This window comes from Eleutherodactylus coqui, chromosome 5 (genome assembly GCF_035609145.1).
Source record: "Eleutherodactylus coqui strain aEleCoq1 chromosome 5, aEleCoq1.hap1, whole genome shotgun sequence".
NCBI lineage: Eukaryota > Metazoa > Chordata > Amphibia > Anura > Eleutherodactylidae > Eleutherodactylus > Eleutherodactylus coqui.
Window position 1 is genome coordinate 98,970,945 of NC_089841.1, and position 19,464 is coordinate 98,990,408.

Genomic DNA, 19,464 nt, shown 5'->3' on the forward strand with positions numbered 1-19,464 from the left:
GGGGCAATTTGGACAGTCCTAGGGCAGCCGCCCCTACTATAATCTGCCATTAGGTGGGTAGGGCGGTGCAGGGACATGCCTGGGACATTGCCCCAAATCTGGAACTATCCTACAGAATCTGGGCTGGCTCAGAAGCATTCATATCTGACTTTGTCTCTATCTGGACCCTCTGATTTGTAAAGTGTTACAGAATATGATGGCGCTTTATAAATAAATACTATTTTTATTAATATGTTGCATTTTAAACTGGAGAAGGGAGAGGAAGTTGTCAGAAAAGTGACATCAAAAACTCCCCTAATGATAAATTCCTCACTTAGTTTCCACACAAACATATTTTGAGAAAACAATATACTTGACCCGCACATTTCTCCTATAAAACCAAAACAATGATCTCATGTCCCGTGTGCCGCCGCTGCCCAGGAGAGCGCCCATCCATAGGGATGTTCTCAGCACAGACTGAAGGAAGAGGCTTATAGTCTGAACAGTGTGGTAATGTGGCCAGGCTGCACTATACAGTGTATTACGGTAGTGTGAAGAAAAGCATGCTGGGAGAGGCAGTGCAGAGCAGGAAGACATGTGAGTTCTGCAGAGGGAATGTGCCGGATGTCACTGTATAAAATACCTAGATACAATGTATATACAGATGCATCAGACATAGCAACATGTATGTATTTAGAGTCAGTATGTATCACTGCTGAGACAGAAGAATCCTCACCATCCAGGACATCTTGCTGGTTTTAGCTATGTAGCTTTTGTTCTGATGCTGGGAACTGTATTCCCCCATCAGCTGGAGGTTACAATCCACTGATATAACTTTTTGGACACTTTGGTTCTTTGTGTAGAAGATCCCCATCCCACGTGGATCCGTGGGCTCCAATAGTTATTACTACACTGGCAATCATCACAGTATAGAAGTGTGTCAGTGTGCAGGAGCCTAAAGAGAAACTTTACCCCTTCCTAGCTATTATTCGGTAGCATGCAGTAGTGTCCGGCACGCTGATTGGAGACCTGCGTTATTTCAGCAATCGACATGTATATTCTGGTTCAGCCTTGAGCCTGAAGTGTTCATGAAATGAGGCTACCTCTGCCCCTGATTGACAACTTTCTCATTATTAGGCTTATTAACAAAAGCGTTTTTACACGGCTAATTTAGCCGTGCTAAAAAAATCGCCACCATCTGGTGGTTTGCATGTATTCATTCATATGGTGTTGCGCCAGAAATAATAGCACATCAGCGACTGAAAACCGCGACCGATTTTATACACAGTCTTGCCCTATCTTTTGCCGAGATATGCTGGAGGCTCCCATAGATTCATATGGGAGCCAACAAAAGAGGGAAGTGGAAGGAGTTTACCTGCATCCAATGCTGCAAAAAGATTATAGCTGGCTTTATTTAACTACTGTTTCCCTTAAAATAAGCCCTGCCCCGATTTTCAGGGAGGCTTGAAATATAAGCCCTCCCCCCAAAAAAGGCCCTAGCTACACTACACACACAAAAAAAATACTCACCTGGCCTGCGGCGTCTGAGTCCCTCGCACTGGTCTCTGGCAATGTGTCAGGCTTCCGTGTCCTCTGCGCTGACATGGCCTCCAGCAAGCGAGTGCTGTTATTGGATCGAGCGCTAGTTAATCAGAGGCGGCGGTTGATCATTCACAGCCATTCAGTGAATGACATCACTGAATCGCTGTGATTGGTTCATCAAGCGCCGGCTCTGATTGGCTGAGCCAGCAGCGCTCATGATCACAGCACTCACTTGCTCACCGTCACCAGAAAGAGAGTGATATATCAGCGCATAGGACACGGAAGCCTGTCGCAGCGCTGGAGACCAGCGCAAGAGACTCAGATGCCGCGGGCCAGGTGAGTATAAGACCCCCCCCACACACACACGGAAATAAGACCTAGTGCCTCTTTTAGGGCAAAAATCTATATAAGACAGTGTCTTATTTTCAAGGAAACGTGGTATTAGAAGTCATTCTGAGGATTTATGCCGACCAAGAGAATTCCGCGCTGCAACGTCTTTTCTCACTAATACTCCGTAGCTGCCTGTGTGATCTGATAGTTTTGATCGGGACTTGATCGCGCCTTCTTCTTTCTCACTGGTTTTTCGGCTGCGATGCGGCCAGCGTGAAAACACATCGCTCGTGTGAAGGAGGCTTTTCTGTGTATAGCGAGAAAGCTGTCAATCAGCTGCTAGAGGACAAGATTCTGTCCAGGGAACATAGGAAGGTTTTAGATTATCTGCCATTGGTTTCCTGTGCCCATGTCCCAAAAATCTGTCAACTATTGGTGCACTAACCTGCTTCCTGATGGGCCAGTGCTACTCACATAATCGGTGGTGGCCAATCGTACAGCAGCGCAAAGTGCCTTGGTCAATCGGCCCACAGTTAGAAGTTTGGGGCAGCCATCTTGATCAAGTGAAAGCAAGCTCGAAACCATAGGACATTGTGTCAAAATAGAAATAGCAAGTAATATAACGCTCGCCCCTTGGTGCCACTTGACCCCTGGGTGCACCACACTGCATACTTACGGCACTAGTGTGATGCTTTTAATAGGTGGTCCGGGTATGAGATATCACCTATCACAGCTGTTTACCCCCTTAGATGATGTACCCTTATTGACCTTGGAATCTAAGTAGATAGACAGAGGGGAGGGCTCCTTCCGTCACCCTACTGGTGCCCCATGACAGGCTTATTGGAAACAATGGAAGGAGGTCTGCTATGTTTGTCATTTATCCCACATGGTGTGAAGGCCGTAAAAAGAATGACCAAGATTGCTATTGCTTTTAATTCACATCTTTTAGCCTTTTTTGTTACAGTTTTGAATAAATTGCATCAAATGCCATGACATGACCACAAAGGGGGAATAAACCTGAAAGGGGTTACTGGGCAAGCCCTTCGCTATATGACCCCCGGTGTGAAAATAATAAACAGATCCAGGGCTGGTCATTCCTATAATAAATGATGTCACAGGAAATAGGGTGACTGCTGCAGCCAATGAGAGACTGCAGTGTCGCCGCCCGTTCCCAAGGCATCGGCGCTCACATCCCAATTGCCACAATGCCAAGAATTCAAGAACGTGACGCTGAGGCCTTTCATTGGCTGCAGCAGCCACGTGAATTCCTGTGACATTATTTGTCACAACAATGGGCTGCATCACTGGATCCCAGTTGCCACGGAGGGTAAGTATATCTTTGTTTATTATCTTTACACAGGGGATTTTATTAAAAAAAGTGATTGTCCAGTAACTGTTAAGAGTTGAATGGGTTGACCCACTTCTAGATGCTTTACTGCAGGAAGCAGACAGCTTCATACATTGCGTAGTGGCCTAGGTTGATACTGCAGGTTAAGTCCTACTGAAGGGTATGGAATTCAGTCTGCAGTACCCTCCCATGCCACTACACAATGTACAGTTACCCTGTTTCCCTGAAAATAAGACCTACTCCCAAAATAAACCCTAGCATGGGTAGATGTGGGACAGCCTTTTTAATCAAAAGTAGTACAGGAGGATTTATCATACAAACATGCCCCAAGCATTGCTGGCAGAAATGAATTCTAAAATGTTCAAATTTATGCCAATTAATGGCACTTTTTAAAAAATAGTGGGCAAGGCATGTCGGAAGGGGGCATGCTCCCTGTACCAATGGATTTAGGTAATTGGCATAAATTATACCAGCGTTCCATGGCAGCTCACAGCTGATGTAGATTTCTGTTTAGGTGCACCAAGGGCCTGAGGTGTACCATATACTAGATGCATCTTACTCCAGCAGGGCTTATATTAAGACTGGGGTATGAAACACTGGTCTTAATACATTCCCCTTTGTCTGCAAACAGGGTGCCAATGAAAACTACAACTTGTCTTGTGAAAAACAAGCTGTCATACGGCTATGGTTGAAGGGGTTGTTCGAGATGAAAATTATTTCGTAAAAACGGCTGAAACATAATAACGAGCAGATACTCACCTTTCCCTGCAAGTTCCCTGTGATTGATCGCTGAGCTCTATCATTGGCTGCAGCAGCCTGTGATGTCAGGTACGTAGGCTGCTGCTGCATGTAAGGATTACATCACAGCGGAGAACCGAAGCTGCCAAGCAGGGAACTTGCAGGAAGAGGTGAGTATCAGCTCTATATTATGTTTTAGCCATGTGGGACCCATTTTCACCAAAAATAATTTATCCTGGAAGACCCCTTTAAGAAAAAAAAAAACAGTGCAAAAACATAAACAATTGATTTTTTTTAATGATCTGTGTGTTCCACCTCATGTTTCTTTTTACCTCCACTGCTCAACTTTTACACACACTTTATGTTGCAATTTTTGTAGCAACTGGTTTTAGGCCTCCTTCACACGCAATGTTGTCGTGTTGCCACAATGCTACAAATCGCATGTATGTGAAGCCCATGCTTTCCTATGGGTTCCTTCACACATGCAATGTTTTGTAGCATGCAACAACCCGACACAAAAACCTCACAGGTCCGGTGATATGCCCACGACACGCGAGGTTTTGTAGCCCATGTTTCCCTATGGAGCCTTCCTCCCTGTTGCATCGCACGAAAACGTGATTTTCGTGAAGTGCAATGCAACTTTCACAGTACAAAATCCTACTGTCAAAGCTATAATCTAAGCGCTAGCTGGAGGGAAAAAAAAAAAATACACATGCATCACCTATCAGCCGCTGCCGCAGCTTATCCTCGGGTCCCGGCACTGCTTCTCTTCTTCATTTTCTGGCCGGGAATTTGAAAAATCCCTGCCTCCTGAAAGTGCTGGCTGTGATTGGCTGACGCTTAGCCAATCACAGCCAGTGCTCGATGAATGGCTGTGATTGAACCAATCACAGCCATTCATTGAGCACTCGCTGTGATTGGCTAAGCGTCAGTCAATCACAGCCAGCGCTTCCAGCAGCCGGGGATTTTTCAATCCCCAGCGAGAAGATGAAGAAGATGATCAGTGTCCCAGGACCCGGGGAGAAGCTGCAGCAGCGCCCCGGACAGTGAGGGAGAGGTGATGTATACTCTTTTTTTAACTTCTTCAGTTACAGCTTATATTCGGGGTAGGGCTTATATTTCAAGCCCCCCCTCCCAAAACCCCTGAAAATCCTTGCATGTGATGCTACAAAGTCGTGCGACTTTTTAGCGTCACATATGAGTTTGTAGCGCTAGAAAATCACGGTATTGCTACGAGAAGACGCAGCGATATAGCACAGTGCAGCGATATAGCACAGTGCAGCGATATAGCACAGTGCAGCGATGCCATATCGCTGCGATTTTCTCGCGGCGATGCCGTGTCGCCCGTGTGAAGGAGGCTTTACACACACACTTTATGTTGCGATTTTTGTAGCAACTGGTTTTATACTGTGACATGACTGCAACATATGAACAGACCCTTGTAGTTCTGAGCACAACCCAATCCTGGCGATTTTCCCATTGCTGTGTTTTGGGATATTTCCTACATTTTGCTGCAATGCTCCTGTTATGTGAGAGACGGCTGTATTGAGATGCTGCATCTTTCGCTTTGCTGATGCTATTTGACAAAGGACCAGAGTTCTGCATCTTCTATCCTGGATGCTGACGCTGCAGATCAGTCATCGAACTGCAAAGTCATGGCATTCAAAAAGCTGGAGTGAGCCCATCGAGCAAGAAACAATGATGATTAACTGAAGTTCATTAATGTCTTGTTCAATATTATTGCTGGCTATTGGTAACTGATCCGGTTTTGTGAGCAGCTCTTTAAGTACTTTCGGTATCCGGTTTTCTTGGCTCTACCGGCGTAGTTAGTGGTGGTGTTAAAGCGGAGGGACATGAGACTGTTGTAAATGTCACATTAATCTTTCCCCGTCCTCTGGGTTTAGGCCTCTGACCAATGATATTAAAGCATTGCTGTTACCATTGAAAGAAATTGTGTTTTGTGACAGCCTTACTGCTTGTTCACACTAGTCATGCAGCTGTCAACACTGTGTGAGCGCACCCCTGGGAATATCACTCATAAAACCCAACGACTGCGCATCTCTGATGTTCAGGTAAACGGCGCTGCAGGCGTCAGATTAACTCGTAACAACAAATAGCAGCTGTGCACAACCCGAGTGTCAGAGCGGCAGAGAGCAAGCAGAATCAGAAATAACCCAAGTGGTAATGGTGATACTATAGTTGGCTGTTGTGTAATAGTTAATCGTTTTTTTTTCGTCAAGTAGCAAAATGCAAAGTTAATGAACACAAGAGAAATCTACAATCTAAATCGGGTCGATATTTGTGTGACCGCCCTTTGCCTTCAAAACTACGTCAATTCTTCTAGGTACACTTGCACACAGTTTTTGAAGGAACACGACAGGGAAGTTATTCTTATTATTTTGGAGTGGATATAGGGTAGCTCAAATGTTTCTGAATCTTCATGTGATCCCAGACAGACCCAATGATGTTGAGATGAGGGCTCTGCGGGAGGTGGGAGCAATAAATTACTTCCAGGACTCCTCGTTCTTCTTTACACTGAAGATGGTTATTAATGACATTGGCGGGATGTTTGGGGTCATTGTCCTGCTGCAGAATAAATTTGGAGCCTGATGCCTCTGTGATGATATTACATGATGGATAAGTATCTGCTTGTATTTCTCAGCACTGTGCGCACCATTAATCCTGACCAAATCGCCAACTACATTTGCTGAAATGCAACCCCAAACTTGCAAGGAATCTCTACCATTCTTCACTGTTGGCTGCAGACACTCATTATTGTACTGCTCTCCAATGCTAGAGCCATTTGCATAAAAGTCATTCTTCTCTCACAAAGGTTGTTTGGAAAAAATATCCAAGTTTGTGTTGCCACTCTTCTTGATCTAAGTAAGCTAACTCTCTGAAACTTGGTGCATGCAGTCAACTTTTTGTGTAGAATTCGAAAATCCTTTTAGGCAGGGCTCCCTAAGCATAGGTTTGGTGGCTAATAAGGCCCAAAGTGGTTGGTAAATGTTTTTGCAACCAAATTATCCACCAGTATAGGAACCTATAACTTATTACCAAATAGCTTATAGTTCACGATGGTACCACTCAATGTAGCATAAAAACTCAGGAACCATTAGCTCTAGGAACTTAAAAGTTTGGGAAATTTCTGTTGATACCATGGCAGTGTAATAGACAAATTTTGAACAAAATCTGAGATCTGAAGGTGGGGACTTTTTTCTTCTTTTAGACCACTTGACATGGAATGACTCATTAGATAACTATTGGCTGAACACAGCCATTCTTTCCAACCCCCTTCCCACATAGACACTGCATGCTTAACCAAGTGTGCATGTGTTCTCCATTGGGAGAAGATTAAACCCCTACCAGACACCTCTGATGGTTTTTGCCACCTGAGAACTAAAGGATTGGGCAAGTTGAAATCTTCTTTTCTCCAGTGTCTGCTGTTGGGGGATAGTTGAGACAGGACCAGGCAAGTTAAAAGGTTGGCCGGTCCTGCAAAAAGGTGGGTTTGACCAATATTCATTTAAATGTTCATACAATGCGCAAATTCTTCCCATCTTGTAATTACACAGAACTTGCATGTTTTTCACGGCCGTGTAAATGTGTCCTTAGTCTAATGTATAGGTGCACCGTAAGGCCATCTGCACATGGGCGGATTTTTGCGGTGGGCGTTTGCACTGCGTATCAGCCGCAAATACCGTCTATATCATGCTATGAGAAATGGATTTTTCCTGCACGTGAGCGAAAACCAGTTGCAGTTTCCACTCATTGGAAGAAAAATCGCAGCATGCTCCATTTTTGCGTGGATTCCATGCGGACAGCTTCCATTTAAGTCAACCTATTGAATGACAGCTGAGAGCTGCCTCTGATTGGTCCTGCGCTCAGCCAATCAGAGGCAATACTCACTCATTCATGAATGGGTGAGTTAGTGCTGCCTCTGATTGGCTGAGTGCTAGGACCAATCAGAGGCAGCTCTCAGCTGTTAAATGACAGCTGAGAGCTGCCTCTGATTGGTCACAGTGCTCAGTGAATCAGAGACAGCCCATTCAGCAGGTGGGGATTTTAAATCGCTGCCTGCTGAATACTCCTCACAGCAGTGCAGGAGAAGAGCCGGCTGGACGCTGCTGAGCCCTGGCAGCTGAAGAAAGGTGAGTATAGATTCTTTTTTATTTCTATCACCAATTTTTCTTGTTTTTCAGGGAAGGGCTTATATTTAAAGCCTTTCCCTGAAAAACAATTACAGGATGCCAGCAGCTGGATCCCCCTACCGTAGCTGTCCTCTGTGACAGCTGTGGTAGGGAATTCTTTATTCCCCGCAGGGATAAAGAATTTCTTTGCTGCATCTGTCACAGATGTAGCAGGTGCAGCAGGGAATTCTTTTTCCTCGCAGGGATGAAGGAAACATCTGCCTGATGTGTTCTTCATCCCCACGGGGACATGGCAGCGGCAGACAAGTAAGTATTTATTTTTTTACACTAAGGTTCTTGTTTTTCAGGGAAGGGCTTATATGTAAAGCCCTTCCCTGAAAAACAATTCAGGGGTACCGGCAGACCATTGCCTTCAATGGAGCCGCTGGCAGCAGCCGCTGCTCCATTGAAGACAATGCACGGACCTGCATTCAGGCGTGTTTTTGCACGTACATGGGTGTGCACTTATGTACGTACCTATGTACGCACAAAAACACGCCTGTGTGAACCCACCCTAACGCATGAGAAAAGGATATTCTTCTGGCATACACTGGGTTGAGCCTATTATATCCTATGGACATATATAGGGTATACACCCCAGATCTGCAGACAAACAGTGTGAATGAAGTCTTAATTCACTATTAGTTAATTCAGTTTGAACAATTCTCATAACAGAACTCTGGTTTTTCCATAGCCTTTCAGGATCATCCAATTATTAGAAAGAATGAACAACATAATCTAATTAAATGAGAAACAAAGTGAAGATAAGTTGCGTCCAGCGAGGGCTGAGCTCTTCTGGATGCGAGGTGGACTTTAAAAATCTCGTAAGATTTTCTCTGCCTCAAAAGCTTAAACCTGTAGCCTTTTGGATTTGGAAGGATCTGCTGTAGACATGTTAAGATAATTGACTTTGTAGCGCAGTGTGACAATGTCTGACTGTCTGCTATAAACTAGTTAACTTCTGGATTTATATGTGACTACTGTGCCCTTTGTAGGAAATAACCGAGTCACCACATGCATTCAGGTGAAACTTGCTCAGAAGTTTATTGTTGCATGCAGTTTGCATTTTTTTGTCCCATGAGGGGCTCTTTGTCAACAGTATATTGTGGTGAGAACCAAAGTATTTACAACCCATCGTTTAACCCCTTAAGGACCAGGGGGTTTTGCTCCTAAAGGACCAGACACTTTTTAGGGGTTTTACTGTTCTATATTTTTTTTCAGCTGCGAAAATTATTTTTGCTGCATTTTTTTTCTCGTGACCTATATGGCTGGTTTTAAAATCTTTTTTTCATTAGTTTTTTCCCCCCATTTTTTTAGTTGTAGGCACAGGACCTGGTCGGATTCCACATGCAGGATCCTGCAGCAGAATCCCACTCTGTGCCCGGCTGGGGACCCCGCATACCTGTCTGGATTCTTTTTTATTCTGTACTGCGGATGTGCTGGCCGGCTGGCGCACATGCGCAGTACAGGTTATGCCACACTGTCGCTAGGTGCTGACATGGATCCCGCGGCCTTTCCGCAATGATGATTCAATAGAAGCCGTCCGTACAGAATCCGCCTAGAAATAGGGCATTCTGCAATTTTCCACCTACAAATGGAAAATCACAATTCATTTCCGCTCATGGGCAGGAAAAATGCTTTTCCATAGCAAGCCCGCTCCGGATTCTGCAATGTAAATCTGCTCATGTGCAGGCGGCCTTTTTGGGAGCAAAAAGCTAAAAAAAAATGATTATTTTAAAATGTATAGTTTATTTTTAAAATTAGTCTATTTATGCTAAAATAAAGTACAGGAATGGATTCCTCATGTTGTTGTTTAAAGGGGTTGTCCCGCGCCGAAACGGGTTTTTGTTTTTTTCAATAGCCCCCCCCCCCCGTTCGGCGCGAGACAAACCCGATGCATGTGTTGAAAAAAAAAAACGGATAGTACTTACCCGAATCCCCGCGCTCCGGTGACTTCTTACTTACCTTGCGAAGATGGCCGCCGGCATCTTCACCCTCGGTGGACCGCAGGTCTTCTGTGCGGTCCATTGCCGATTCCAGCCTCCTGATTGGCTGGAATCGGCACACGTGATGGGGCGGAGCTACGAGGAGCAGCTCTCCAGCACGAGCGGCCCCATTCAGAAGAGAGAAGACCGGACTGCGCAAGCGCATCTAATCGGGCGATTAGACGCTGAAAATTAGACGGCACCATGGAGACGAGGACGCCAGCAACGGAACAGGTAAGTGAATAACTTCTGTATGGCTCATATTTAATGCACAATGTACATTACAAAGTGCATTAATATGGCCATACAGAAGTGTATACCCCAACTTTGTTTCGCGGGACAACCCCTTTAAGACATTTTGATATATAATATGTATGGTTTCAGATTACAGGACACATATGATGGTTTTGGTTGGCGTCGGCTTCGGGTTATTTTCTTTTTGATGTACAGTGGTGCTTCAGCTTGCGAGTAGGCTCTCTCACGAATTTTTGCTCAGATTTAAGATCAAAAACTCAGGTTACGAGCCTGCTCGCAAGTCAAGAAGCTCGCAAGCTGAGGCTCAGGGGCGCTCTAATACTCACATACCGCTGGCGTTCCGGTCCTCACAATGGTCTGCGGCGCTGCTGCATCCTCCTCCACGTCGACACAGCATTTCTTCCTGAAAGCGGGGCTTGAATACCAATCAGAGCATTAGCTTGCTGGAGGCGGGGAATTCAGGCCCCGCTTCCAGGAAGAAATGCTCTGTCGACAAGGAGGACGTGGCGGTGAGGAGGAGGAAGCAGGAAAAGGAGGAGGAGGACCAGACGCCCGCCGCGAATTCCGCAGCAATGTCCAGTAAGAAAGACAGCATCAAGCAGTGCATAGATAGAGAAATTTAAAAGCCTTTATTCTCCATGGTGCAAGTGCCAACAGCGATGTTTCAACCCTAAACGAGTCTTTATCAGCAATATCCGTCCATATCCATGCCAATATCCAGACCAATATTCATGCCATGTTAAACAATTCTCCCATGCTCATGAGCATAAATCAACTGCGATTTTCTGCTCGCAGGGGAGAATTGCAGCATGTTCTACTTTGTGCGTAAAATTGCAATGGAAGGCGTCTGTCCCACAATACTTTCGCTGTGAGCACAGCCGAAATATCGCAGGAAATCGCATCAGCGCCGGTGCGCCACACGCTGCACTGCGCAGGCCTGTTGGCCGAGACGCTCATGGTGGATCCGGAGAGGTGAGTATAGGGTCTCTGGGGTGTGCCAGGTCTGATTCCGCTGTGAGATTTCGGCTGTGGACATGTGGCCTTAGGGTAGGTTCACACATAGCGGAAGTCTCACCACACACTGTGAAAAAAACCTACACTGTAAGTTCACCCGCCATGTGGATTTTAAACAATGCAGCATGTCAGCTTATGCTGCGGACATACAACGTAGGTTTCACCCTTTGCAATGCCAAAAATCTGCAGCTTTTGCACACCAAAACCCACTCCAAAAAGTGCACCATTTGGTGCAGTTTCTCTCTTTTGGATTTTGAATGGATTTGTTGCAAATTTTCTTCTGCATAAAAAGCCCGTACATTCCTCAACATTAAACTTGGAACACCAAGAAGGGCAAGTCAGAGGGTAGAGCAAATTAAGTAAGTTCAACGAAAACTGGAATGACAGCATGAGGCACCCGGAGACGAAGCTCTGCATGAAGTGACCCTCAGATTAGAAGACTGGCTGTCAGAACCAGAAACTCTCGGGGCCGCCGTGCCCACACCACCGGTCCTGCCACCCGCGTATATTTTGACTGCTCTTGTGACCCCGGCTTTTCTGACTTCTGCTCTTGGACCTTGACTACATTTTTGCCTTCCCCTCTGCCCCCTCCAATTGCAATTAGTGGCGAAGGACGGAGTGGGGGCGGGAGCTCAGTGCACTGCTCCAGGCCCGGCCTGCCTCCTCCCCCTGCAGAAAGGGACACTGTATATCAGCTGGGCGTGAAAACCCAGTCGATATACGGACGAGTGTATGAGCCCTATGGTTAAGTTTTAGACTGGGGTCGCATTAACAGATTTGAATTGCGGATTCCGTGATCGCCGTCTGTTCAGAAAATCTGCAGTAAAATGCGTTAATTGAAAGGCATGTAGTACTGAATTTTCCTTCACACTTGCAGGTACGAATTGCGTATTTCGCAAGCAGAAGAAAAATTGCAGCATGCTCTATTTTAGTGCGCAGTCTGCACGGGCGGCCTCACTAGATGTCTATGAATACAAGCAATACGTAGCCCATACGCAATTAACATTGCATATGAGCGTCGGAAATGCTCTCAACTAGATAGGAAAATAGATAGAAAAGCCGGAGTGCCAACTGGAGGGGAGAAAGATCTTTCTTCTACGCGAACGATACACTGTGCATACATGTACATTGACGCCGAAAACCGCATAAATCTGTAATTTCCTGTGATCATTTGCAATTATTTTCCGCACATAATTGGTTTGAGCCCCATGTGAACGTACAGGTGGTCCCCGACTTGCGAACAGGTTCCGTTCCGGGAGCCCGTTCGCAAGTCCGTTTTGTTCGCAAGTCGAACAAATGGTATGGTGGTGGATCCCGCTCCATACAACGTCGGTTGCCGGCTGTTCTTACAGCGGGCACCCGGCGGCAGCAGTTCCGACGAGCCGCGCCGCTTGTCAGAACTGTTAACACTTTAAATACCGCTCTGACAGCGGTATTTAGAGTGTTAACAGTTCCGCCGAGCGGCGCGGCTCGTCGGAACTGCTGCCGCCGGGTGCCCGCTGCACCCGACGTTCAGGGGGCCCGTACAGCGTCCCACGATGAGATCACGGGACGCTGTGCGCTTGATAGGCGCTCTGCATAGACAGCCCTAGGGCCTTTCAGAAGGCCCCCGACTGCCTAGCAACCGCGATCTGACCGGACAGGCTTCTATCAGGCTTGATAGAAGCCTGTCCGGTCCCTGCACAGTATGATGTAATGCCATAGCATTACATCATACTGTGCAGGACAGATAGTTCGTATCTAGCGAAATTCGTAAGTCGAATGTTCGCAAGTCGGGGACTATGCCAGCATCTCAGGTCCTGCTGCGTGAAAAGATACTGTGACCTATCTTTGGTGTGTGATACCCAGGAGTTTCTATAGGCTCCTATGGGAGCTGGAGTTTATCTGTGTCCTACACTCCGAAAAAAAGATTACAAGTCGATTAGTAGGATTTCTACCGACCGAAGGACAGCAGCAGAGCCGCTACACCAGGAAACACATTTTAAATGTCCCGCTGTAAACCCCTGTTAGTCCCCTCGGGATGAGGATAAGCCCTGAGGGTTCCGTTCATCTCCCCCAGGGTTCCCTTAATCTTTGCAAGGACTAATAGTAGTTTACAGTGGGAAATTTAAAATGTGCTACTGGGCTGCAAGTTTTAAATGTCCTGCTGTAAACAATTTCCCTGCAGCCGGGGGCAGTAAGAGACTCCCTCCATGCCTCTGTACCCTAAATCAAATGCTTGCCTTCGCTGAGGCTTTTTACAAGGTATCCAGTCTAGGCAGGGGTGTTGCTAAAGGCTCATGGGCCCGAGTGCAAAAGTTTATCTTGACGTCGCCCAACGTGTCTTAACCCCTTAACGCAGAGGTGTACCTTGAAGCTCCTGGGCCTCAATGCAAAACCTGTAACAGGGCCCCAACTATAATGCTTTATTCATAGTACTGGGCTCCCTATATGGAGAAGAGAGGCCGTAAGGACCCCCTAAGGCTCCTGGGCCCGGGTGTACCGCCTCCCCTATAGTTACACCAGTGAGTCTAAGCAATCTTCTAGCCAGACTGTTTGCTAGAAGCCAAACTGTATCAGCCTGGAGACTTGCAGACCCTGTCTGGATACATTGTAGAATGTCATCAGCTGTGACAACTAGTACGCCTTTATCGGTTCTCAGGCTCTTTAAAGGGGTTTATTGAGTAAACACTAGTGATGACCTATCCTTAGGATAGTGTAAGCTCACAGATGGGCACTACAATTAAAAATGCAAAATATACCCCAAAAAATTATCGCACATCACTCAATAATGAAAAGACAAGAAATCTTTATTATCACAAAAACACAGCGCAAAACAGCATAAAACCACTTAAAAAAAACTGAAAAAAGAACGTACATAACTGGTCAATGTATTACAATAAAGTACATGACCCCCGGAGGCAGTTGTCAGAACATAATTCTTTCCACAAGGAGCAATAAATCAATAAACCAACTCAACTCAAGATATACAATCATAATGACAAAAGGCTTAAACTGCACCTGCAATAAAGTACAAGAATGCATACCCCAAACCATGAACCTATATAATGGTGTGGGATGGAAATCAGCGACATCTTCACACGGCTGTATTTACGCAGGTATTTAGAAAAAAAATGAAAATGTAAAAAATAGCCCAAAAATCATGCCGATGCGAACCGTTGGATTCCAATGTATTCATTCAGATGAACGATTTTTGGGCGCGTAAAAAAATCATGGCAGGAAAAATAGCACATACGTGACCGTTTTTAGTCACTGATATTATACGCCGCGTGAACAGATACGTCTTGCCCTATCTTTTGCAGAGATATGCAGGAAGCTCCCATAGACTTCAATGGAAAAAAGGGAGGGTCATTCCGAGTATTTTACAGCGATCAATGGTTTTCATCACTTCTGTATATTATTTTGCCGATATGCAGCATTGCTCCATGTGAATGGCTGAAAATATGTGGCGAATCATTCACACGATTTTACGGGCAAATTTAAAAACTCATAGGGTCGTGTGAAGGAGGCCTAAGACATATAATATGTGCCAAAATAGGCTCAAATTGCCAAAGAATAATAAATGCCTACGGTGAGGACTCTGAACTGCGCTCGATTCGCTGCATGTTATGGCTTCCTCAGGGGAACTGCTATACCACATAGTAAGACATCATGAACTAGTCATAAATCAAAATGCAACCTTGAAGCACCTGTGTTAAAATATGAGCCACCTGGCTGTGCGCCATGCCATGGCGAACCGGAAGTAACTAATTGCGTAAGACCAGAACTTCTGGAGGTTTTAATATGGGGAACAATATTCAGTTGTTAAATGTGCGCATGCATCTAGTCTAACATCATGATGAGCGCTACGTAAAGATCTACGGCGCACCTTATAAGGAGCAATAACAGAGGTATGGATATTCAATCATAGTCGTTGCATGTATGGTATAAGAGGTCGTGACTACAACCCCCTTATAAAGCACAAACTTGCGATTTTTGTTCAATACGTTTTTAACATTAGAAAGTCCAATTGACTTTTGCGTTAAGGAAACGCAGCGATATCACGATCGCAAGTGTGAAGGCACCGTAATCTGAATAATAATTGCAATTCATATGCACATACCATAGCAAATTAAAAAATAAATCATTGTGCAAAAACAGAATTACTGGGATCTTCAATATTGGGGAAATTAAAATTAGTACCTGCAGGTATTTAAAAGTTAGACGAGCACATGTGCCCAATAAAATGTCACATCTATCGCGCAAAAAAAGGCAGTGCATGTTAGTACTAACAATAAGGATAGAGATATTTGGACAGAAGTACTACACGTGTAATTAAAGTATCAGTACTCCAAACTTAATAGGCCATGAATTGATTTACTTCAGTACATAGATTGTCAATGATAACTTCTCACAAGGCGTAAGTAAAACATGTATACCTAAAATACTTGTAGAAATGAAGACATAAAATTATAAAGTGTCAAGTGCGGCATCAGTGGCAGTTTAAAGCCCCATTCACATGGGCGTTGTTTTCACGCATAATAGGCGCATGAAAAGTCTATCAGAACAATGGTTTCCTATAGAAACGTTCAGATGAAGGAATTTTAGAGGCGCAAAAAAGTCGCACCCTAAAAGGATAGGACATGCGTGAGTACAATGCCGGCATCTCAGGTCCTGCTGCGTGAAAAGATACCGTGACCTATCTTTGGTGTGTGATACCCAGGAGTTTCTATAGGCTCCTATGGGAGCTGGAGTTTATCTGTGTCCTACACTCCGAAAAAAAGATTACAAGTCGATTAGTAGGATTTCTACCGACCGAAGGACAGCAGCGGAGCCGCTACACCAGGAAACACATTTTAAATGTCCCGCTGTAAACTCCTGTTAGTCCCCGCGGGATGAGGATAAGCCCTGAGGGTTCCGTTCATCTCCCCCAGGGTTCCCTTAATCTTTGCAAGGACTAATAGTAGTTTACAGTGGGAAATTTAAAATGTGCTACTGGGCTGCAAGTTTTAAATGTCCTGCTGTAAACAATTTCCCAGCAGCCGGGGGCAGTAAGAGACTCCCTCCACTTCTCTCCCCTGCATTGGGTTCCCCAAGAGATTTCCCCATAGGGGAAGAGAGAGGGGGTGGAGTTAGAGGGCTCCCTCAGGGGTGGGGCTAGAGCGATTTAGCCTCGCCCATCTAGTCACACCCTCTCTCAACTTGCAGTGGGAAATCCCAGGGAGGAGACCTCTAGCCATGCCCCTCCCTCAGTACTATGGGGGTATCCCCTGAAGCCCCACCCCCACTCTCTGCTTTATGGAAATATCCCTCAGGAAATGCCATAGCAAGAAGAGGGAGAGCGGGGCGATGGAGGATTTCCCTGTAGCAGTGAGAGAGTGTGGGGCTATGGGGGATTTCCCCATAGCAAGGAGAGAGAGAGTGGAGCAATGGGGAATTAACCAATAGCTGGAAAAGAGAGAGCGGGGCCCTGAAGCCCTGCAGGACTTTTTCTCTCTCTCGTTTTGTAAAGCAACACGCTGCTCCAGTGAATGGGCAATTTTCACACGCATAAAGCTGGGGTCTTCTGCTCATGCAAAATCGCCTTTCATGTGATTTTTAGTGCAGTATAGTGGATTTTTTCACATGCCTATACTGCGCTAATACAACACCCGTGTGAAAGCGACCTTAAAGGGGTTGTCCCGTGAAAGCAAGTGGGGTTATACACTTCTGTATGGCCATATTAATGCACTTTGTAATATACATCGTGCATTAAATATGAGCCATACAGAAGTTATACACTTACCTGCTCCGGTGCTGGCGTCCTCGTCTCCATGGCGATGACTGAAGCCTTTTTCTCCTTCCTTTAGACGCGCTTGCGCTGTGCGGTCTTCTGCTTTGTTCAGGTCTGCGCATGCGCATAATACACATGAGCCCTAGGACCTAACCTTTGCAGGTACTCCTATATAAAGGACACCCGTTAAAGAGTCCCATAGAATAGGCAATTGTGGATTACACAATAAATCCGCCAACAACTATATTGGTGTAAGGGAACACTGACAGGGGTAAGGAAAAATAAACTAAAACTATATAACAATACTAATGAAGACATAAACAAAAATTTCCTCTTCCTTTATGTATGTACCTTATAAGAAACCCGTGAACAAAAATTCCTCATTAAGTCCACATGGAGAAACTCAGTCTAAATTAAAGAGCCATCTAGATCCTTGAAGTAGCAATGTTGGAGTTGGGTCTTCTCCTTAAATATTGTTATACATTTTTTTCAAGACCAATTTGCAGGCCTGTATGTTTTGCTTGATGATACTTGAAGAAATGAGCTTCCACAGAAGTAAGTGTCTTGTCCTGTTGATCATCTCTTCATGTCAGGGTGATCGTGGAAAGATATTTTTAAATCCTTTTTCGGAGCTCTTGTGAAGTTTGACCAACATAAATCAAAGAAAATGGACAAACCAAAGCATATACAACCGTCTTCATCTTATAGTTAATGAAGTCCTTCAAATGGAAAGAAACCGTATTAGAAGAGTAACTGCCACAAGGGAAGGATCCACAATTCTTGGAGCTTCCACCCATGTTGATATTAGAACGAATAAAGTGACTTCTAACAAAATGGTCCCTCAAATTAGAGGCTCTTTTGGCAGCTAGTAGCATTTTATTTCGGTATCACTTTCTGTATCACATCTGAGTATAGGATATTCCAATTAGAATTTAAGAGAGACAGTAATCAACTCCAATGATTGTTGTAATGGGTAATGAAACAAATAACACTCTTATCCCTGTACCCTGGGCATTGAATAGTGAGGCAATATCTGTCCTCTTGGCAGCCTGATAAGACCTGGACATGATTGTATGGGGATAACCCGGACCCAAAAAAAGACTAGTAAATTGATGTGATTGGAACTGAAAGTTCCTAATCCTAGAGCAGTTCCACTTGATTATTAAAAATTGGGAATAACTGCCTTGATATGATGAGGATCAAAGCTTAAAAAATGAAGCAGGTTATTAGTTGCTGTGGGCTTTTGAAACACTAAAGAGCGGATCTCGTTATTGTCCATCCTCAAATGTAGATCCATGAAGTTTGCCACTGTATCTGACATAGAATATGTAAATCGAATATTCAAGACATTGTTCAAGGCAGAACAAAGTTCTCACATTCTTCGCTGGTACCTTGCTTACCTTGATCGTACTCATACAAAAGTTCCATTAGGTCTTGAAGTGCTTGTTGATCCCATTCGACAACATTTTCCATAAAAGTCGGTTTTTGATGTAATAATTAGAAATTTAAGTTCCTACAAAAGAAGTACAAATCTTTGATAATTAAAAACTTGTCTAATTGACACGTAGGGAAAAAAGTCAAACTCTTTTTAAGGACCAACCCCGCATCATCATTTTTATTCATCATTAGGATAGGTGATCGGCGGTGATCCACCTACTCAGGATACCTGCTGATCAGCTGGCAAGAAGCTGCTGCCAAGGGATGAAAAACTCATAATGCTATCTGCTCAGCAGTAGCCAGTTTAGTATTGCAGCTCTCTCCCATTTACAGCAATACCAAATTGGGCACTGCTGACCAGACTGCATTATCAGCTTTCCAACCCTTGACAACAGCTTCTTGCCAGCTGATGAGAGGTAATCATGAATAGGCAGATAACTGCTGATCTGTTATTGATGACCTTTCCTAAGGAGAGGTTACCAATAATGTTTGCCTGGAAAACCCCTTTAGGGTGCATTCCCACGAACGTATATCGGCTCGGTTTTCACGCCGAGTTGATATACGTCGTCCTCATCTGCAGGGGGGGGGGGGGGATGGAAGAGCCAGGAGCAGGAACTGAGCTCCCACCCCCTCTCTGCCTCCTCTCCGCCCCTCTGCACTATTTGCAATGAAAGAAGGTGGGACAGGGGCGGGGCTAAGTTCTGAGAATTAGCCCCCCCCTGTCCCGCCTCTCCCCATTGCAAATAGTGCAGAGGGGCGGAGAGGAGGCAGAGAGGGGGCGGGAGCTCAGTTCCTGCTCCTGGCTCTACCACCCCCCCCCCCTGCAGATGAGGACGACGTATATCGGCTCGGCGTGAAAACCGAGCCGATATACGTTCGTGGGAATGCAGCCTA

At 45.2% G+C, this 19,464-nt stretch overlaps 1 protein-coding gene across 3 annotated transcripts in view; it reads left to right on the plus strand.

The window, feature by feature from the left end:
• Positions 1-540: 540 nt before the first annotated feature.
• Positions 541-19,464, plus strand: part of ATG10 (autophagy related 10) — a 131,909-nt gene continuing 112,985 nt past the window's right edge. For all 3 annotated transcript variants that reach the window (XM_066602957.1, XM_066602955.1, XM_066602958.1), the window contains exon 1: positions 541-576. In XM_066602957.1, the coding sequence (XP_066459054.1) occupies positions 543-576 (34 nt within the window). In that variant the 5' untranslated portion in view covers positions 541-542. The remainder of the gene's footprint in view (positions 577-19,464) is intronic.